The 18,472-nt window shown below is 36.9% G+C and overlaps 1 protein-coding gene across 21 annotated transcripts in view; it reads right to left on the bottom strand.

Moving 5' to 3' along the window:
• Positions 1-18,472, bottom strand: part of ZZZ3 (zinc finger ZZ-type containing 3) — a 110,692-nt gene that overhangs the window by 11,500 nt on the left and 80,720 nt on the right. For 13 of the 21 annotated variants that reach the window (XM_051857565.2, XM_070078229.1, XM_070078215.1 and 10 more), the window contains 7 exons: positions 14,381-14,519; positions 11,377-11,524; positions 11,179-11,294; positions 10,051-10,122; positions 8,698-8,799; positions 8,314-8,409; positions 6,263-6,415 (listed from right to left, as the gene is read on the bottom strand). In XM_051857565.2, the coding sequence (XP_051713525.1) occupies positions 6,263-6,415; positions 8,314-8,409; positions 8,698-8,799; positions 10,051-10,122; positions 11,179-11,294; positions 11,377-11,524; positions 14,381-14,519 (826 nt within the window). The remainder of the gene's footprint in view (positions 1-6,262; positions 6,416-8,313; positions 8,410-8,697; positions 8,800-10,050; positions 10,123-11,178; positions 11,295-11,376; positions 11,525-14,380; positions 14,520-18,472) is intronic. The other 8 variants (XM_070078222.1, XM_070078233.1, XM_070078227.1 and 5 more) reach the window with 1 other exon arrangement.

The raw sequence follows: 18,472 nt of genomic DNA, 5'->3' as shown, positions 1-18,472 counted from the left end.
GTGCTTAGGTTTGGGTCCCAGCTCTACTTCTGATTCCAGCTTCCTACTAATGCATATCCTGAGAGGTGGCAGGTAAGTGGTTAAGTCCCTGCCACCCACATGGGAGACTTGGACTGAGTTCCCCACTCCTGGCTTTGTCCTGGCCCAGGCCTGGCTATTGTGGGTTACTGCTGAGTGAGCCAACAGGTAAGGGGTTTTCTCTGCCGTTCTAATTAATTAATTAATGTAAAAACCCATAGAATTACAATACAATCTAGCAATTCAACTTCTGATCTATACCTCCCAAAAAATTGAAAGCACAGCAACATCATTCAAGATACCAAAAGATAGAAGAAATCCAACTACCCATCAACAGATGAAGAAATAAACAAAATGTGGTATACATAACAGAGTATTATTTAGTCTTAAGGAGAAAGAAATTGCGATACATTCCACAAAATGCATAAACTTTGCAGACACTGTGCTAAGTGAAATAAGCCAGTCACAAAGGACAAATATTATATAGCCATCCTCAGACTCCAGAAGGGAGCTGATTCCAGGAATGCCTTGTGGACACCAAACTTCAAAGATGCTGAAGCCTCCAATATAAAATGGCATACTATTTGCAAATAACCTATACAATCCTCCCATATACTCTGAATCTTCTCTACATTATTACAATACCTAATGCAACATAAATGCTGTGAAGAGAATAACAAGAAAAAAAGCCTGTAATAGTCAGTACAGATGCAATTTTTTTCTCCTCAATTATTTTCTTTTTTTCAAATTTTTATTTATTTATTTATTTATTTATTTTTTGCCAGGCAGAGTGGACAGTGAGAGAGAGAGACAGAGAGAAAGGTCTTCCTTTTGCTGTTGGTTCACCCTCCAATGGCCACCGCGGCCGGTGCACCGTGCTGATCCGATGGCAGGAGCCAGGTGCTTCTCCTGGTCTCCCATGGGGTGCAGGGCCCAAGTACTTGGGCCATCCTCCACTGCACTCCCGGGCCACAGCAGAGAGCTGGCCTGGAAGAGGGGTAACCAGAACACAATCCAGCGCCCCGATCGGGACTAGAACCTGGTGTGCTAGCGCTGCCCCCAAATTATTTTCAATCCACAGCTGGTTGACTGCAGATGTGAAACCTATGGCTAGGGAGGGCTAATTGCATACTTCCACTTATATGAGGTACCTACAGCAGTCCAATTCACCGACACAGAAAATAGAATAGTGGAAGACAGGGGCCGGAGGAGAGGTGAATAAAGAAATGTTTCATAGGTTCAGAGTTTCAGTTTTATAGGACAAAGATAGTTCTGTTAATGGTTACATGATAATGCAAATATATTTAACACTACGGTACTACATACTTAAAAATGGTAAATATCAGTACATTTTATATTCTGTGTATTTTACAATTAAAATTTTTTTAAATCCTCTCTCATGAACAGATTTCCAAGTCATAATCATTTTAAATTTACTTAGAAGGGAGATATCATAAACGGGACTAAAGTGGTATAAGGGTTTCAAACTGTAGAATAAATTACACACATTTAATCTCTCTAGCTACTGCTCTTTTGCAAAGATAAACTGAAATGTACAAATTTTCCATTCTACACTTCTGGCTCATTTAAAAAAAAATCAACACCAAAAAGGTTAAATTAAATTGAATCTACTATATTTTATCAATTCTGTCAAAACATACTTCTTGCAACTATTCTACTACCACTGCTCATTTGACTAATTTTTATTCATCCTTCAAGTATCATCTTCACTGTCACTCTGCCAGGTCTTCCATTTGAACTCCCAATCTAAGTACTTCTTAAATAAATATGATAGCACTTATTTTTCCCTTGAAGCACTTTTGAAAATTTGTCATTTGTTGATGTGCTTATGCATTTTTCTTTCCTTTAAGACAAAGATCTATGAACACAAAGATAATACTTCCTAATACTTCTTGTGTCCGCCGGCGCCGTGGCTCAATAGGCTAATCCTCCGCCTTGCGGTGCCAGCACACCGGGTTCTAGTCCCGGTCGGGGCGCCGGATTGTGTCCTGGTTGCACCTCTTCCAGGCCAGCTCTCTGCTGTGGCCCAGGAGTGCAGTGGAGAATGGCCCAAGTCCTTGGGCCCTGCACCCCATGGGAGACCAGGAGAAGCACTTGGCTCCTGGCTTCGGATCAGCACGGTGCGCCGGCCGTGGTGGCCATTGGAGGGTGAACCAACGGCAAAAGGAAGACCTTTCTCTCTCTCTCTCTCTGTCCACTCTGCCTGTCAAAAATAAAAATAAAAAATAAAAAATAAAATACTTCTGGTGTCCATAACTAAGTATCTGAATCCTAGCAGGGCCCAATATATTGAAGGTTAAAATAAATATTTCTCTTGGGGTTGGCCTTGTGGCTCAGTGGGTTAAGCTACCACTTGTGTCACAGTAGTTCAGGCTACTCCACTTCCAATTCTGCTCCTACTACTGTACCTGGGAAGCCAGTGGAGGATGGCCCAAGTTCATGGGTCCCTGCCATCCATGTGAGAGACCAGGATGGAGTGCCGTCAGCTGGCTTTGGCCTGGCCTAACCTGTCTATTGCAGCCATTTGAGTAGTGAACATAAGATCTCTTTTCCCCACTCTCTGTCACTCTGCTTTTCAAATAACTAAATCTCTTTTAAAAATAAAAAAAATTCTCCTATCATAATAAGTATAAATCATACAGATGCCTTGATATATCAGATATTAGCCATTTTTCTAAAAACAAGTATAAAAGGCAAATAATATAATCAATACTTGAGTAGTCTAGAAACAGAGTAAAGGAGTTCATTTATTTACTGACTTTTCATTAAAATCTCCTTTTCCATACACATATAATCAGAGAATTAAGAAAGATATAAAGTAACCTTTATGTTCATTAATGAAGGAATGAGAAAAACATTAGGAACTCAACAAAATGCAGTTTCAGGAATAGTAAAATAATAAAAAGTATTAACAGCAACAAAAAGGAATCTTTATGAGTGAAAAGCAAATGAAATGAATTAACAAAAATTAGCATTTAATTGTTAACAATACAGATAGCAATTATTATTCCAAAATTATTTAAAACTTAATTTCATGTAATTTACTTCTGTAGCAAGATACATTCTAAGGTAGAAAAAAAGGCCTGAAAAAAAACTGGCTTTCAGTAATCCTTGGTTGATGGTAGTGTTAGTAGTATGTATTCTGAAACTGTTGTGAGTAGTGGGCGACAAAGTAAGATGCTGATATCCTGGGAAACATAGATTGTTGCACGGGGGAAAGCAGACACATTTTTAAGATAAGCAAAGTGAGTTAAACCTTATAGTTCTTAAACTGAACTTCAAATGAAAATATTCACATGATTATAATGACTTTCAACCTTAAAACAAAACACTATATACTTTCCAGATCTATCCAGTAAACAGATCTAGAAACAATAATCAATCCAGCAGCATGCAACAGTCCTAGAGTCAGGATGTAATCTCTAAATACCATTCCCAATAAAAGAAAACAGGACTGACTCTAGATCTAAGGCAGGAAATACACATGATGAGACTCTGTCTTCCTTTTCAAAACAGTATTAAGGAAGCTATTAAACACTAGTAGAGACTTATTATAAGAATTTAGAAGTCAACTTGACTAGTCTCCAAATGATCAAACAGTGTTGTTTCAATGAACTGCAAATGAAAGATAAGAACACCAATCTTTAAGTTCGTCAGTCACCTTTGGAGGATAAAAGACAAATTAACTCATTATTTTAAAAATAATAAAGTAAAAGAATCAAGAAAGTATTATGCCTTTCCTATATGTACCTTCAAATACATTGGTAAGAGGCTTACTTTATAGAACATTCCCTCAAATAAATGATATAATATCATGATTTTATAATATTTAATAAACTAAATGACCAACACAATGGTTAGTGACTGCTATGTCAAAAAAGAGAAAGAGGGGTCACTGCTGTGGCACACTGCGCTAACGCCCTGGCCTGAAGTGTCAGCATCCCATATGGGCGCCGGTTCTAGTCCCGGCTGCTCTCTTCCGATCCAGCTCTCTGCTGTGGCCTGGGAAAGCAGTAGAAGATGGCCCAAGTGCTTGGGTCCCTGCACCCACGTGGGAGACCCAGAAGAAGCTCCTGGCTCCTGGCTTCGGATCGGCACAACTCTGCCCATTGTGGCCATCTGGGGAGTGAACCAACGGATGGAAGACCTCTCTCTCTCTCTCTCTCTCTTTCTCTCTCTCTCTGCCTCTCCTCTCTCTGTGTAACTCTGACTTTCAAATAAATAAAATAAATCTTAAAAAAAAAAAAAAAAGAAAAAAGACAAAGAATTAGACAGATGAATGAATACATGAAGTAGTCCTGCCCATTCTAACAAACACACATGAATCTCATCAATTCTCTAGACCTGTCAATTTAGAGGAAATTCAAGAAGAGGAGGAACAAGTTACATGACAGGAAAGGAACAGGCATCTGGCACAGAAGTTAACATGTCACTTGACATTCCCACATCTCATATTGGAGTGCCTGGGTTTGAGTTCTGCCTCTGCTTCCAAGTCTAGTTTCTCACTAATGCACACCCTCCAGGTGATGGTCCAAGTGCTTGTAGGAGACACAGATGAGTTTCAGGCTCCTGGCTTTGGCTGGCCCAACCCTGGCTATTGAGGGCATTTGAGAATGAACCAGCACACAGAAGCACTCTAAGTAAATAAATAAAATTTTTAAACATTTATTTAAAAACACACATGAAGGATACTCAAACAATAAAATTCATAATGTGGTAAATTCTGCAGCACAAAATGACCCACTTCTTCAACAAAAAGAGTATGAGGGGCAAATAGAAAAAAAGAGCACAAGAACACAAAAACCTATTACAATTTATGGGCTTTATCTGGATCTAAACCAATACAAATAAATTTGAAGGAAACAAACTTAGGATATCCTGACTGGGGAAAATGTGAACACACTACCTATTTTATTACATAAAGAACTACCTTTGCAAAGACATGATAATCATATTTTGAAACATACAGGACATGCTCCAGAATAACATGGGGCAGAGTGGGTTGTGTAGGCAATATTAGATGAAAACCAGGGACGAGCACTGTGGAGCAATCAATGGTTTAAGTTTCTGCTTGCAATGCCCGCATCCCATATCAAAGTGCCACTTCCCAGCTACTCCACTTCTGATTTAGCTCCCTGCTAATGCTCGTGAACGCGGCAGATCATGGTTCAAGTACTTGAGTTCCTGCTACCCTATGGGACACCTGGATAGAGTTCTAGGCGCCTGGCTTCAGCCTGGTCCTGTCCCAGCTGTTGTAGGGAAGTGAATCAGCAGACAGAAGATATCTCTCTCTCTCTCTCTCTCTCTCTCTCTCTCTCTCTCTCTCTCTCTCTATATATATATATATATATATATATATATGTCACTCTTTCATATAAATAACCTTTTAAAAATAAATAAATGAATAAATGAAAACCAGATCACCATAAGCTATAACTGTTGGGTAATGGGAATATGTGGGTTGAATATACTATTCTCTCTTCATGTATATATATACTTTTTTATTTGACAGGTAGAGTTATAGGCAATGAGAGAGAGAGAGAAAGGTCTTCCTGTTTCCATTGGTTCACTCCCCAAATGGCTGCTACAGCTGGCGCTGCGCCGATCCGAGGCCAGGAGCCAGGTGCTTCTTCCTGGTCTCCAATGCGGGTGCAGGGGCCCAAGCACTTGGGCCATTCTCCACTGCCCTCCCACAGCAGAGAGCTGGACTAGAACCAGCGCCCAAATGGGATGCCAGCACCTCAGGCGGATTAGCCAAGTGAGCCACGGTGCCGGCCCCTTGTATATATGTTTGAAATTTTCTTTACAAAAAAATGTTTAGAGTGGGCGAGCATAGTGGTATAACTGCTCCCTGCAGTGCTGGCATTACATATGCGCACCAGTTCAAGTCCCAGCTGCTCCACTTCTAATTCAGCTCTCTGCTAGGGCCTGAGAAAGCAGTAAAGTATGGCCCAAGTCCTTGGGCCTCTGCACCTGCATGGGAGACCCTGAAGAAGCTCCTGGCTCCTGGCTTTGGATTGGCACAGCTCCAGCCGTTGGGGACACCTGGGGAGTAAACCAGCTCTGCCTTTCAAATAAATAAATAAATCTTTTTTTTAAAGTTTAGAGTACATCATTAAAAAACTGTAAATCTGACTTGTTAGAAGAAATCAATATTCCCTAAAGACTAGGAATAATTAGAAAACTATGGCCCTTTCATTCTGTACTCTAATAGATAACTTACGGATGCCTCTTCAATAGCAGTGTTCATATGGCTGTGAAAACAGGATCGGTCATCATCTTCATCCATATACACTGGTGGTTCATGAGAAGTCATGAACGTGGAAGGTTTGAAGAGATGCTTATTAAGGGGGTGCTGCCTTCTGCTTGATGAAGACTAAATGAAAAAATAAATTGATTAAGACAGAGGAAAGTCACTGAAGATATAAAAAACATAGAAATGTTACTTTTAGCAAGTCTACTGGATGTGTTTCATTTCTATCTTCTTTTATGATGCTATTGTCTGGATTTTAAAAGCACAACTAGCCTTAAAGTCGGGGGAGGGCCACAGGGCGGGATGGCACTGTGGTATAGAGAGTTAGGCCATAGCCTGTGACACCAGCATGCCATATGGGCAAAACTTCAAGTCCCAGCTGCTCCACTTCAATCCTTCTAATGGCCTGGGAAAAGCAGTGGAAGATGGCCCAAAATCTTGAGCCCAAGCAGCCACATGGGAGACAGGAAAAAGCTTTTGGACCCTGGCTTAGGCCTTACCCAGCCCAGGCCATTGCAGCCATCTCTTTCTTTCTGTAACTCTTTCAAATAAATAAATCTCAAAAAAAGAGAGAGAGAAAGAAAGGAAAAGATATAGAGGAAATACCCCAACACTTGTAAAATAGACCACAGGTTCAGTGTCTAGCTTATATTTGTATCCATAATATTTAACACACTTTTGAAATTCAAATATTAGCTGCACTGAACTCTTCTTGTGGTCATCTTAAAGAAGATCAGAAGAGAGTTAAGTGGCCAAAGCCAGGTGTGAAACTAATCAGCAAAAGGAAACTTTCTACACCAAGATGAATAACTGAAAATAATTACTTAACACTGGTTGCTTACTCTATGCCAATGCTATCTTCTACACATAAGATTCTTACAGTTACTCTCACCTCTAATTCAATGATGAAGAAACTGAGGCACAGAAGGTTAAGCATCTTGTTTAATGTGTTGCAGTTAGATAGCAGAACCAGAATTATAACCCAGGTCCACATGATCCTAAAGCCCTCGCTCTCAACCTCTATGCAGACCGCCTCTCATGATCAGTACTAGAGGCACAAAGAATAACTCAGCTACATCGAGAACAATCATTTCACCTGTGTCAAAATTTAAACTCTGACCATAGCAAGGAAATATTGTGACTGTGGCTGTGCTAACATCACAGCCAAAATGCATATCAACCTACAGTATACACAAAATAACACAATCAGGTTTCTCCAGTATCCATCTAGTCTTAGCACTGAACACATAAAAGTGCGTAACACAGCTAAAAAATTAGCCCAGAAATTAACCAGGATAATTAGAGCCACTAGGTTGAAACACTGGTTACCAGGGTTTCAACCTTCTGAAGTTAAAAAGATAAAATCTATATATTTATAGGTAATGTTATATTTGGGGTGGTGGGAATCCAAAATCTTTAAACAATTGGCAAATTAAAACAAGCTTCAAAAAAATTAAAAAACAAACAAGCTTCAAAAGACTGATAAAAGAGTCAGCTTCAATAAAGGATGATGACAGCATTGGATGACTTATTAAAGTAAGTAAAAGAAAACAAATTAGTTGTCTTCATTTTTTGTAATTACAACAAAACACAAGTTACATTTTAATGTGGTGGTCTGCATAGGAAAGAGGAAAAGTCTTAGTGGTTCTTAGACTCACTAGCTACGGTACCAATTTACTCAACATACTCTAAATCCCAGTTTCCTTATTTATAAAAAGGTTATAGCACAGTACTTGGTCCAGAGCACTCAACCATAACATTAACACTCACTATTATTACCATCAGTAATAACACTACCATCAGCTCAGTATTACCATCAGTAATGAAGAATCATTAAAGCTCAGTGATTTTCACTGAGTACCAGTAATAGAATCCTATCCTTTGCATATGCCCAATAAAATGCTTACACTAAACATAATTTTTAAAATAAAACAACTCTGACAAATATGTACACATTTACATAGCAATTCTAAATTGAATAAATTTAATTTGAAGTTTACTGTCAAATATTTTCTGTTTACCTTTTTGGAGTATATATATAAGTTAGGTGTTCTGCCTGGGACTGGAATGCCAGCTTTAGTTAACTTTATGAAATACTTCTGTACTCGGCTCGCAACCTAAAGAAACATGACAAGCCCTTTAACATAATGACATGGTACGGAATATCTAAGTAGCTTTTAAAAATTAAAATGTAAATGTCAATCAATCATCGCTAACAGTTTAAAATTCATCATAAAGTCTAGAATAAGTTCAAATTGCCACTAAATACATTTTTATTTAACACCACATACTATAGCACTCCATGGCTAAAAAGGATATGGTGGCTCAGCTGATTCAGCTGTGCTAGCCTTCATTCAAAAACTACCAAAACCATGCCAAGGACCCGCAGCTGTCTCCTCAAGTACCTGTTTTGCCGTCCTATTGCCCAGTTCATCTGCTATCTTCTGCCAGCGTCGAGATTCTACTTCTTCAGGAGGGTATTTCAGGAGTAGCTGTTCAAGTTTTTTCTAAGCAAGCACAAGACCAAATTTAAGAAAACAACTATTCAATCTGAAATACTGAATTTATAAATAAATACATTCACAATACATTGTCATACAATGTAATACATTGTAATACAAGTGTAATCCTCCTTCCACAACTTGGGGGTTGTGTTAGAAAATAAGACTCAGGGGCTGGTGCTGTGGCATAGCAGGTAAAGCTGCTGCCTGCAGTGCCAGCATCCCATATGGATGCCAGTTCAAGACCTGGCTGCTCCACTTCTGATCTAGCTCCCTGCCAGTGGCCTAGGAATAACAGTGTTTGGGCCCCTGCCACCCACGTGGGAGACTGGGAAGAAGTTCCTGGCTCCTGGAGCCTGACCAGCCTTTGCAGCCAAATTGCAGCCAAATTGGGGAGTGAACCAGCGGAAGGAAAATTTCTGTCTCTCTCTCTTTCAAAATAAATAACCTTAAAAAAAAAAAAAAAAAAGACCTAATTCACTTAAGTTAAAAAGCACAAGAAAACAGAAAATAAGTAAGTAAACAGGTCTTCTACACAGCTCAGTGATTTCCACTATCTTTTTCCTGCTGGAATATGCCAGGCTCTCCCCTATACTTTTTAACAAAAAATGCAAATTCATTTGGATTTAGAATATTAAGAGCTATTTCCCCTCCTTGTGTGGTTCTCCATTCAAAGTATTCAAAACCCATCTCCTAAATTATTTCAGGGTCTTAAATATGGAAAATAATCTGGATGCTTGAAATAAGTAAAGGTTTCCTAAAGCCTTTTATAAACTGCTAAACTCATTATAGCTATGGAGTTAATCCCCATATGGGTCACAGATGTGTCTCAAACTTCACCCACAAACAATCCTAGCCTAATACCAAAAACAATCCTAAACTGTATGCCAGAATGTGAGAGAACACTGCCATGGCCTTGCCAGATTCCCTCCACACACAAATTAAGAACGCACTCTGAGTTCTGCTTACTTGGCCTCATGTTCTACCCCCTAACCCCAGAAATCTGGATTACAAAACAACTACTCCACACCACTCCCGAAACTCAGGCTTCCTTTAAAAATTATCCCCAAACAGGGGTTGACATATTCTCAAGATCCAAAAAGTCTTTTAGTGTAAAGAAGAGTATGTACAAATATAGCTAAATATTTTAAACTCATGATTAAGAGGGATTCCATAAACAATATGTACTTGGCTCATAATGCACTGACTCTAATATTAACAACTTTTTTTTAAAATATACACAATTTAAAATATTACCTGTTCTTCAACAGTCCACAGTTGGTTAAATGTTTCTGGTTTGGTATCATCACAAAGGCGGCCTCTTATCATCTGCACATAAAACAAGGTTTTCGTCAAAGGGACAATAATAAAGACTACCTTTTGATAAAGCCAAATAACATACAAATTGTTAAATTTTTAAAGAATTTCAACATATTTTAGTAAATTTATTTTCTAAAGGTAAACATCAGTTTTTACTATTTATAAAATGCTCTTACATTCTTGTAGTTAATTTGATTTTATAATCCTAGTAATCCTGTGATGTAGATGACAGCAACTTCATTTTACAGAAAAGAAAATAAGAAAATGGGAGTTCAAAATGGAAAACTCTCTCAGTCTAACTCTGCCTTTCAATAAATAAATAAAATCTTAAAAAAAAAAAAAGCAGGGGGGTGATGACAGTGTGGCAGCGCCATCCGAGACTCTGGACACTGACTCTGCTGCTCCACTTCTGATCTGGAAAGTAGTGTAATATGTCCTAAACAGGTACAATGTGTCAAGCGCTTCAGCTCCTGCTGTTCACATGGGACACTGGAATGGAGTTCTTGGCTTCTGGCTTCAGCCTGGCCCAGCCCTGACCTATACAGCCATTTGGGGAGTGAACCAGCAGATGGAAGGTCTCTCTCTCTCTCCCAGTCTCTCTGTAACTCTGCCTTTTAAATAAACAAAATCATTTTTAAAGTGGGAAAATTAACATGTCTGGTTAGGTTCATCTAATGGTCACAAGTATAGGCCTTAAATCCTGGTTAATATTCCACTATACACCAAAAGTCATTGTAATTTTTAGGGTCAATACTGTGTGTCAAATACTGGACTAGAAACATTCAATGTATCTACCCACTGAATCCTAACAATAACTTTACAATATAGGTAATATTAATTTCATTTAATATTAGAGGAAACTGTAACTTGGAGATTTTAACATAACATAAATGATATCTAAGGCTCCACAGGGAGCAAGATGGGACTCCAATGTGCTTCTCCAAACTTCAAAGATCATGTTCCAGTTAAAGACTGCTTTAATTTTAAAAATCATAAACCTGTAAAATGTTAAAACATTTCATCTACAATTCAAATTTTCCTACTCCAATGTTTCATACTGCTCACCTGAGGACGACTGTGTGAGCCTTCTGGACCATCACTCAAAGGCAACACAGAGTATGAAAGAGACTCTCCATCCTTCTTAGGATCTAAAGGACTTTTTGGTCTAGCGGGTAAACCTACTAAAAACAAGACCATGTACAGAATTAAGCAAGTAAGACAATGTCAGATTTTTTTTATTTAAATTCTTACATAACTTCTTACCTTTATCAAAAACTAGTTTAACTCTCCTAGTATGTCTTTTACGATTTTTAAATTCCCTTTCAAAGTTTCCAAGGCTATTGGTATATTGGTCCCATACAATTTCAGGCAACTGAACAACTCTCTGTGGATATGGAAGCCCTATATCAGCCTGAAAAAAAACCAACAGCAACAAAATCCAAGTGACTATTTAAATTTAATTCAAAAAATAATAAACTATAATCAAATTTTCAGATGACAGCAAATCCAAATAATCAACTAAACATTTCTATTCACTCTTTGAAGTCAACAGACAATAAAGTTAATTAAGATGAGAAAAACTAAACATTAAATTCTAAAGATAATAATAAAAGGAAAAATGAATTCAGCAAAATGTAAGTACTACTTTTAGATAACAAATCTGAACCATGCAGACATACTGTACTATATTAGTAACACATTTTAAACAAATACCAAAACAAAAAAGTATCTAGCAACAGCATATTAAATGTCTCTGACTGCAACAGAATTAACTTTAGATGTACTTCCATGTTCATGATTTATTCATAAAATAATGATAAAAGGATTAAATATATTATAAAGTAAAATGGTGGTTGCAGAATCTAGATGGTGTGTATATGTGTGTTAATTTCACAATACTTTCAACTTCTCTATGTATTTAAACTTTATAATTTTTTTAATTTTTATTTAATAAATATAAATTTCCAAAGTACAGCTTTATAATTAAAAAAAAAGAAAAAAAAGCAGGTCACAAATGATGAAATTGGCCAGAAAATTAATTTTGACAAAGAATTCTTAATGTTCATTTTGCTTACTATATACTATATTATCATAACACAATTACTCTAATAAAATTTACAATTGTATAAAATTAGGAGATGTCTTTTAAAATAATGATGGCATAATCAAATAAAACTAAAAAGCCATAATGTTTCCTATATTCTATTTACTAATAAATACAAGTTCCATTCATTTCAATTGAGAATTTTGAGATGCCCACTAAAATAAAGAGATCACATGTCAACAACTTAACTAATGATAAACCTAGGCAAATTAAGCATGCTTGAGCAAAAACAGAGAAACAAACATATTAAACTTAATTAACTCTAGTAGAAAAATTTCTTTCTCAGGAACTTAGGAGGTACCTCAAAAAGTTCATGGAAAATGGAATTAAGAGACACATTCCTTTGTTGCAAAAGTATTTTGAAATTCATGCATGTTTTTTTATAATGTGTTTCTCATAAACTCTCGGAAGATCTCTCATAAGCTTTCATGGGAATTAAAGTATCAAGTTTTAAAATACTTCTGTGTATTTGAAAAAAAAATCTTAAAATAGTCTACATCACATCTCTGTTTCTTAAATAAAGTGAAAAGAAATTCAGCTCTAAACTAAACCTAGAAATGAAGAACCAGCAAATAATCAACTGCAAATAAATGTTGAGAAAATGCCAAATTGCATCTTTTGCCTCCATGGGAATACAAGTAAAACAAAATTAAGGTTAATGTATTTTTTATTAAGATTTACTTTTCAAGCACTACCTGTTTAGTTGAATTCATTGTAATAAACCACTATAAAAAATGTATCTTTTTACACCAGCAAATTGTTTCACATTAATAATGCATAATCAATGAACATTCAAGGTGACCTCATTTTAACAGAAAGTACAGTAGAGCTCAAAAAACCTTGAGTTTTAACAGATAGTTTTAACACAGACTGTTTATTTATTACGATATGCAATGTTTTCTGGAAAAACATAGAGAACAGAATGTTTGCCAGGTAAATAATATAAAAAATCCAAATAAGGTTATTACATCTAATGAAATGAAGGTCCCAGGGTTGTTCCCTCAACACCTGGTATACTGCTTTTGTAGCTCATCAGAAACAGGTAATTCATAACGATGAAAATTGTCAAATTACACAAGATGATTTTTATTAAGGTAAACAAAATTATTCAGTTTTAATCTTTTCATACAATGTTGATAATATTATTTCTATTAAGTTTATTGGGCAGTTACTGATTCCCTAAATCTAGACATTTATTTCAGCTCAAAATGCACACTTAGATAATCTCCATATTTTATACCAAGGCAATCATTATAAAAACTTGTATCACTTTTGAACAGTTAACTCTCAAACGCGAAAACTGTGTTTTGCGGCTGGCACTGTGGCGCAGTGGGTTAACACCCTGGTCTGAAGTGCCGACATCCCATATGGGCATCGGTTTGAGACCCGGCTGCTCCACTTCCGATCCAGCTCTCTGCTGTGGCCTGGGAAAGCAGTAGAGGATGGCCCAAGTCCTTGGGCCCCTGCACCCGTGTGGGAGACCTGGAAGAAGCTCCTGGCTCCTGGCTTCAGATCAGCACAGCTCCAGCCATTGTGACCAATTGGGAAGTGAACCATCGGACGGAAGACCTCTCTCTCTCTCTTTCTCTCTCTCTGCATAACTCTGACTTTCAAATACATAAATCAATCTTTAAAAAATTATTTTAAGGAAAACAGAAAATTACAAGGAATTTTCCCACTAAAAAAAAAAGGCTATTACAACCTTAAAAACATTTAGATTTTATACTTTTATCACCATTGTTTTCTCTCTCAATATGCTGATGTGCAAAAGTACCAGCCCCCGACCTCCCAAAAAAGCTTTATATCCTTCAATATTTTTTTTTTCTATCTTGGCAATCCTGATGTCTTGAAGGCAGAATAGAGAAAATACTCTAGAATAGAGAAGGTAACAGGAAAATAACTAAAAATTATGACATTATTTGAGTAGTTCTCATTCAAATATCCCAAAAACATTTCCCAGCGCCTTTCATTTCTGTATGTTTTATGGTGTGTTTGGCAGGGGTGGAAGAAGGTGGTACACTGCCTTCAATAGGATGCTTAATTACAGAAGGGAGGAAAATTAAAAATTTTTTTAAAAAGTATACACCCACATAGGAAGAATAAATTCAATTCTCTCATTACCAAGTAATCTTATACAGATTCTAAAAAATACTCAATGTATACCTTCTTCTGGAGTTTTTCCACAAATCCAATGGGATTTTTTAGAGCTTCTCTCTGGTGTTTGCCTAAACTTTCAAGGTCTTGGACTGCTTGAGAACGCTGAGCCTCGAGTACAGCAATCGTCTGTAACAGTCTCTGATAACTACAGAGACAAAGAAAAATATCTCACTAAAATTTCCTAGTAAGAGCATAAATCACAACTGAGTTCAAACCAGGATCTACTATTAAGTCACACAGTCTTTTTTAAAGTTACCTGAAAGAGTTTAGTAAGACATATTACTGGGAATAAATGAGGTCTTCCTGAGTTTATGAAGTACCTAGTCAGAAAATATCAGTTAGAGAAACCAAAGGCTTCTTTCCCCATCTTAAATTTTTAATTCTTGAACCTGAACAAGTACAGAAAAAAAGAAAGCATCTTGATTTTCCAATAATCAAAGTCATTATGAAACTGCTGAATAAAAAAGTAAAATCATAGAATTTTAGCACTAGGAGGGGCCATCAAATTCAGTCACTCTACAGTACTCTGCTGGAATAAGGGATCTTAAGCACATCACAGGACACTGTCACACAATTCAGACATGATCTTAAGTCTCATGGTTCTCTATGTTCTATTATTCTACATCCAATTTTAGAAATTTATTTTTCCAGCAACAAGTCTGTTACATATTCTCAACATTTAAGAATTACGCATTTATAGGTAAGACCACAAAGATATTTTTATTTCCCTGTCTGCAAAGATCCACTGAGCACAACATTTTTATACCCGCACAAATCCAATGCCTCACACCCTGAAATCTCACATATGTGTGCATACATACCCTGAATACATATATTCAGGGTAAAAAGCCTAAATGTTCAAGTACATTTTGCAAAAAGAACAAAAAAAAATCACTCCAAGTTCACTTTAAGCTAAGTGATTTGAGTCCTTAAATATTAACAAAGCACAACTATTCTTAACAGCTTCCAATAAAATCCATTGTTTCCCACTAGACTTCAAATGCTATAATGGCAAACACATCAGTTCACCGTTTTGTTTAGCATATGTGCAGCACACTTCCCAGCATACAGATGCTCAATATATATCTTTTTGAATGAAAAGATAAATGGATTCATTTCTGTGCAACCAGAAAACATACTAAATCACCCAAGTTCAGAAGTTAGCAAACTAGTAGAAATAAAAAGAATGAAACAATGCAATTTTGAGGCTCACAGCCATAGTTTAATTACCACATGATGTTCTCTATAAAACTCTCAGCCCCCCTGCCTAAAATGTGTTATTTTCAAATCCATGTTAACTCATCTATGATGAAATGTTTAAAAATTAAGGTGAAATTGCTAACAATGAAGGATAAGACTCCGTGCAAGCTAGTGATATTTCACTTAAAAGCTAGAATTCTGAAGCAAACACTAGGGTTGTACTAAGTCAATCCTGAATAAGTTAGCAGTTACATCTGAACTTGCTTTCCCTAAGCTGCCTTTTGCTTTGCAGAATACAAAGTAGTACAGAAACTCTGTCTCCACTGGCTGTTTCTACTAAGCAGGCTCACCCAAGGCTCAGCCTTAGGGTTATGGTAACAAGTTGGATACTAGAACACTTTACTCTCCCCCCCAGTATTCCTAACTCCACACTTCACCTTCTGAACTCATACCCCACTAACTAAATATAATCAAAAACTTGTCATGGTGCCTCTATCCCTGTTTTAAGCAACAGCTGCACACTTCAGGCATTGTGATGCAGTGGGTCAAGTCCCACACTGGGACACCTGCATCCCATGTTGGGAGTGCTGGTTCAAGAAAGCTAATCACCTGGAAAGGCAGAGGCCGTGGTCCAAGTATCTGTGCTCCTGCCCCACACACCAGGCCCAGTCCTGGCTGTTGCAGCCATTTAAGGACTAAACCAGCAGATGGAGTGTCTCTTTCACTTCGCCTTTAAAATAAATCCCTTTAAAAGACTTGAGTATATTAAACTTTCAGCTAACTGGTATAATAGACACAGTAACAATTAACAAAGACACGTAAAAACAGAGTTATAAAAAATAAGCTGAGGCTTGGAAAAAGTTACAAAGGCAGCTGTCCTTTATTATGTTAGGAGCAAACTGACACTGGAAAGAAATGCCTCATTTTGTTACTTTATAACAAATTTACTCAATAAACAAATTTACTCTAATAGAACTCTAAATAGTAGGTCCAACAAAAAGAACAAAAAAGTGTAACTCTCCAATTCCAATTTTACTTAAGACAAAATGATTATCAAATTGGAAGGCCTAAAATAAATGAAAGACTTAAAGCCCAGAATAATGAAAAGATTGTAAGAAAACAGTGAATTTCAAGTCTTCTGTCCAGATAATTTTAACTATTTCCCAGAATACTCAAGAGATTTTACCAGTAAGATCACCATACACATCGTTGTGCAGATATGGAAGGAATCATAATAAAAGGGAAAAAAAACTGGGTAACACCTAAAAAACAACATGATAGACAAATCATTAAAGATAAGGAAACCAAATCACAGACTTAGGAACTTGCTAAGATTAGGAACTTGCCATACTAGTAATTCATGGTGGAGTGGTGACGTGAGGATTGGTTAAACTCTGAGAATATTCAGCCAAGAAATGAAAACATCCAACAGAACATTATTACAAGCTTTATTTAACAGCTATGAACAGAATAACTTTAAAAAATTATACAACTGACAAATACTAACATAATAAAAACAGGAGAAGCTGAGTGTGAGGGATATAGGAAATCTTTAACTCTGTACTTCACAATTTGTTTTGTAAATTTTTAAAAAATATTTTATTTATTTGAAAGACAGAGTTACAGAGAGAGAAAGGTACAGAGAGGTCTTCCATCTGCTGGTTCACTCCCCAGACGGCCACAACAGCCCGAGCTGAGACAACCTGAAGCCAAGAGCCAGGAGGTTCTTCTGGTCTCCCGTGTGGGTGCAGGGGCCCAAGGACTTGGGCCATCTTCCACTGTAGCATTAGCAGGGAGCCAGATCAGAAGTAGAACAGCTGGGACTCGAACCAGTGCCCATATGGGATGCTGGTACTGCAGGCTGGAGCTTTAACATGCTGCACCACAGCACCGGCCCCTCTTTTGTAAACTTAAAAATATTCTGAATTTAAACTAATTACCTTAAAGGAAAAGCTAGAGAGACTGGCTCAGTGACATAGCAGGTAAAGCATCCCATATGGGCACCAGTTCAAGTCCTGGCTGCTCCACTTCTGATCTAGCTCCCTACTAATGGCCTGGGAAAGCAAAGATGACCCAAATGCTTGGATTCCCACACCCAAGGAGTCCTGGAAGAAGCTCCTGGCTTTGAATTAGCTCAGCTCCAGTCGTTGCAGCTATTTGGGGAGTGAACCAGCAGATGGAAGATCTCTCTCTTCTCTCTCTCTCAAATAAATAAATATTAAAAAAATAAAGAAAAACTAGAACTAAAGGCACAGCTTTCCCATAAAATGTATCAAAAGTATTTATTATCCAGTTCTAAAGCTGAATCTTATATAATGCTAAAAAAAAAAAAAAAAACCTGCATTCAACTATGACAATAAATTGTTAACTTTCCTTTTGTTCCATGTCTTCAAGATGCAATATAGGAAATTTCATTTTGTATATACTGGAATTATGTCAGGCTAAAATAATTGTCCTTCAACTCTATATCTAAGCTATTTTCACTATATTTCACTATCCAAATACTCTTGAATCCTTCATTCACCTTTGTGAATATAAAAATATTTGTATGAAAAAGCACATAAGTAAGAATTCTGATATAAATGAAAGATATTGTGGCAGTTAATTTTATTGCCCAATTTCTAGGCAGTAATATCCCATACAGAGTATTCAATAAAGAGAAAATGTAAAGGAGGAAGGAAGGGCAGGAGGAAAGAAGGGATGGAGAGACAGACATAGAAAAAAGCAAAGATTTTATTTTTAACCTCTCTAAAATCTTTTTTAAGAATCTAATTTTAAATTTCTCTGTGGAAATAACTCTTAATATTACATGTATATCTGAAATCTTAAAAAACTAATATAGGAACATTTTTAAAAAATCCAAATTGGGGGAAATTTGCCAAAAAAATTGTCCTGATT

Source organism: Oryctolagus cuniculus, chromosome 7 (genome assembly GCF_964237555.1).
Source record: "Oryctolagus cuniculus chromosome 7, mOryCun1.1, whole genome shotgun sequence".
NCBI lineage: Eukaryota > Metazoa > Chordata > Mammalia > Lagomorpha > Leporidae > Oryctolagus > Oryctolagus cuniculus.
The sequence above is the reverse complement of the archived record's forward strand: the minus strand, read 5'-3'. Positions and strand labels throughout refer to the sequence as shown.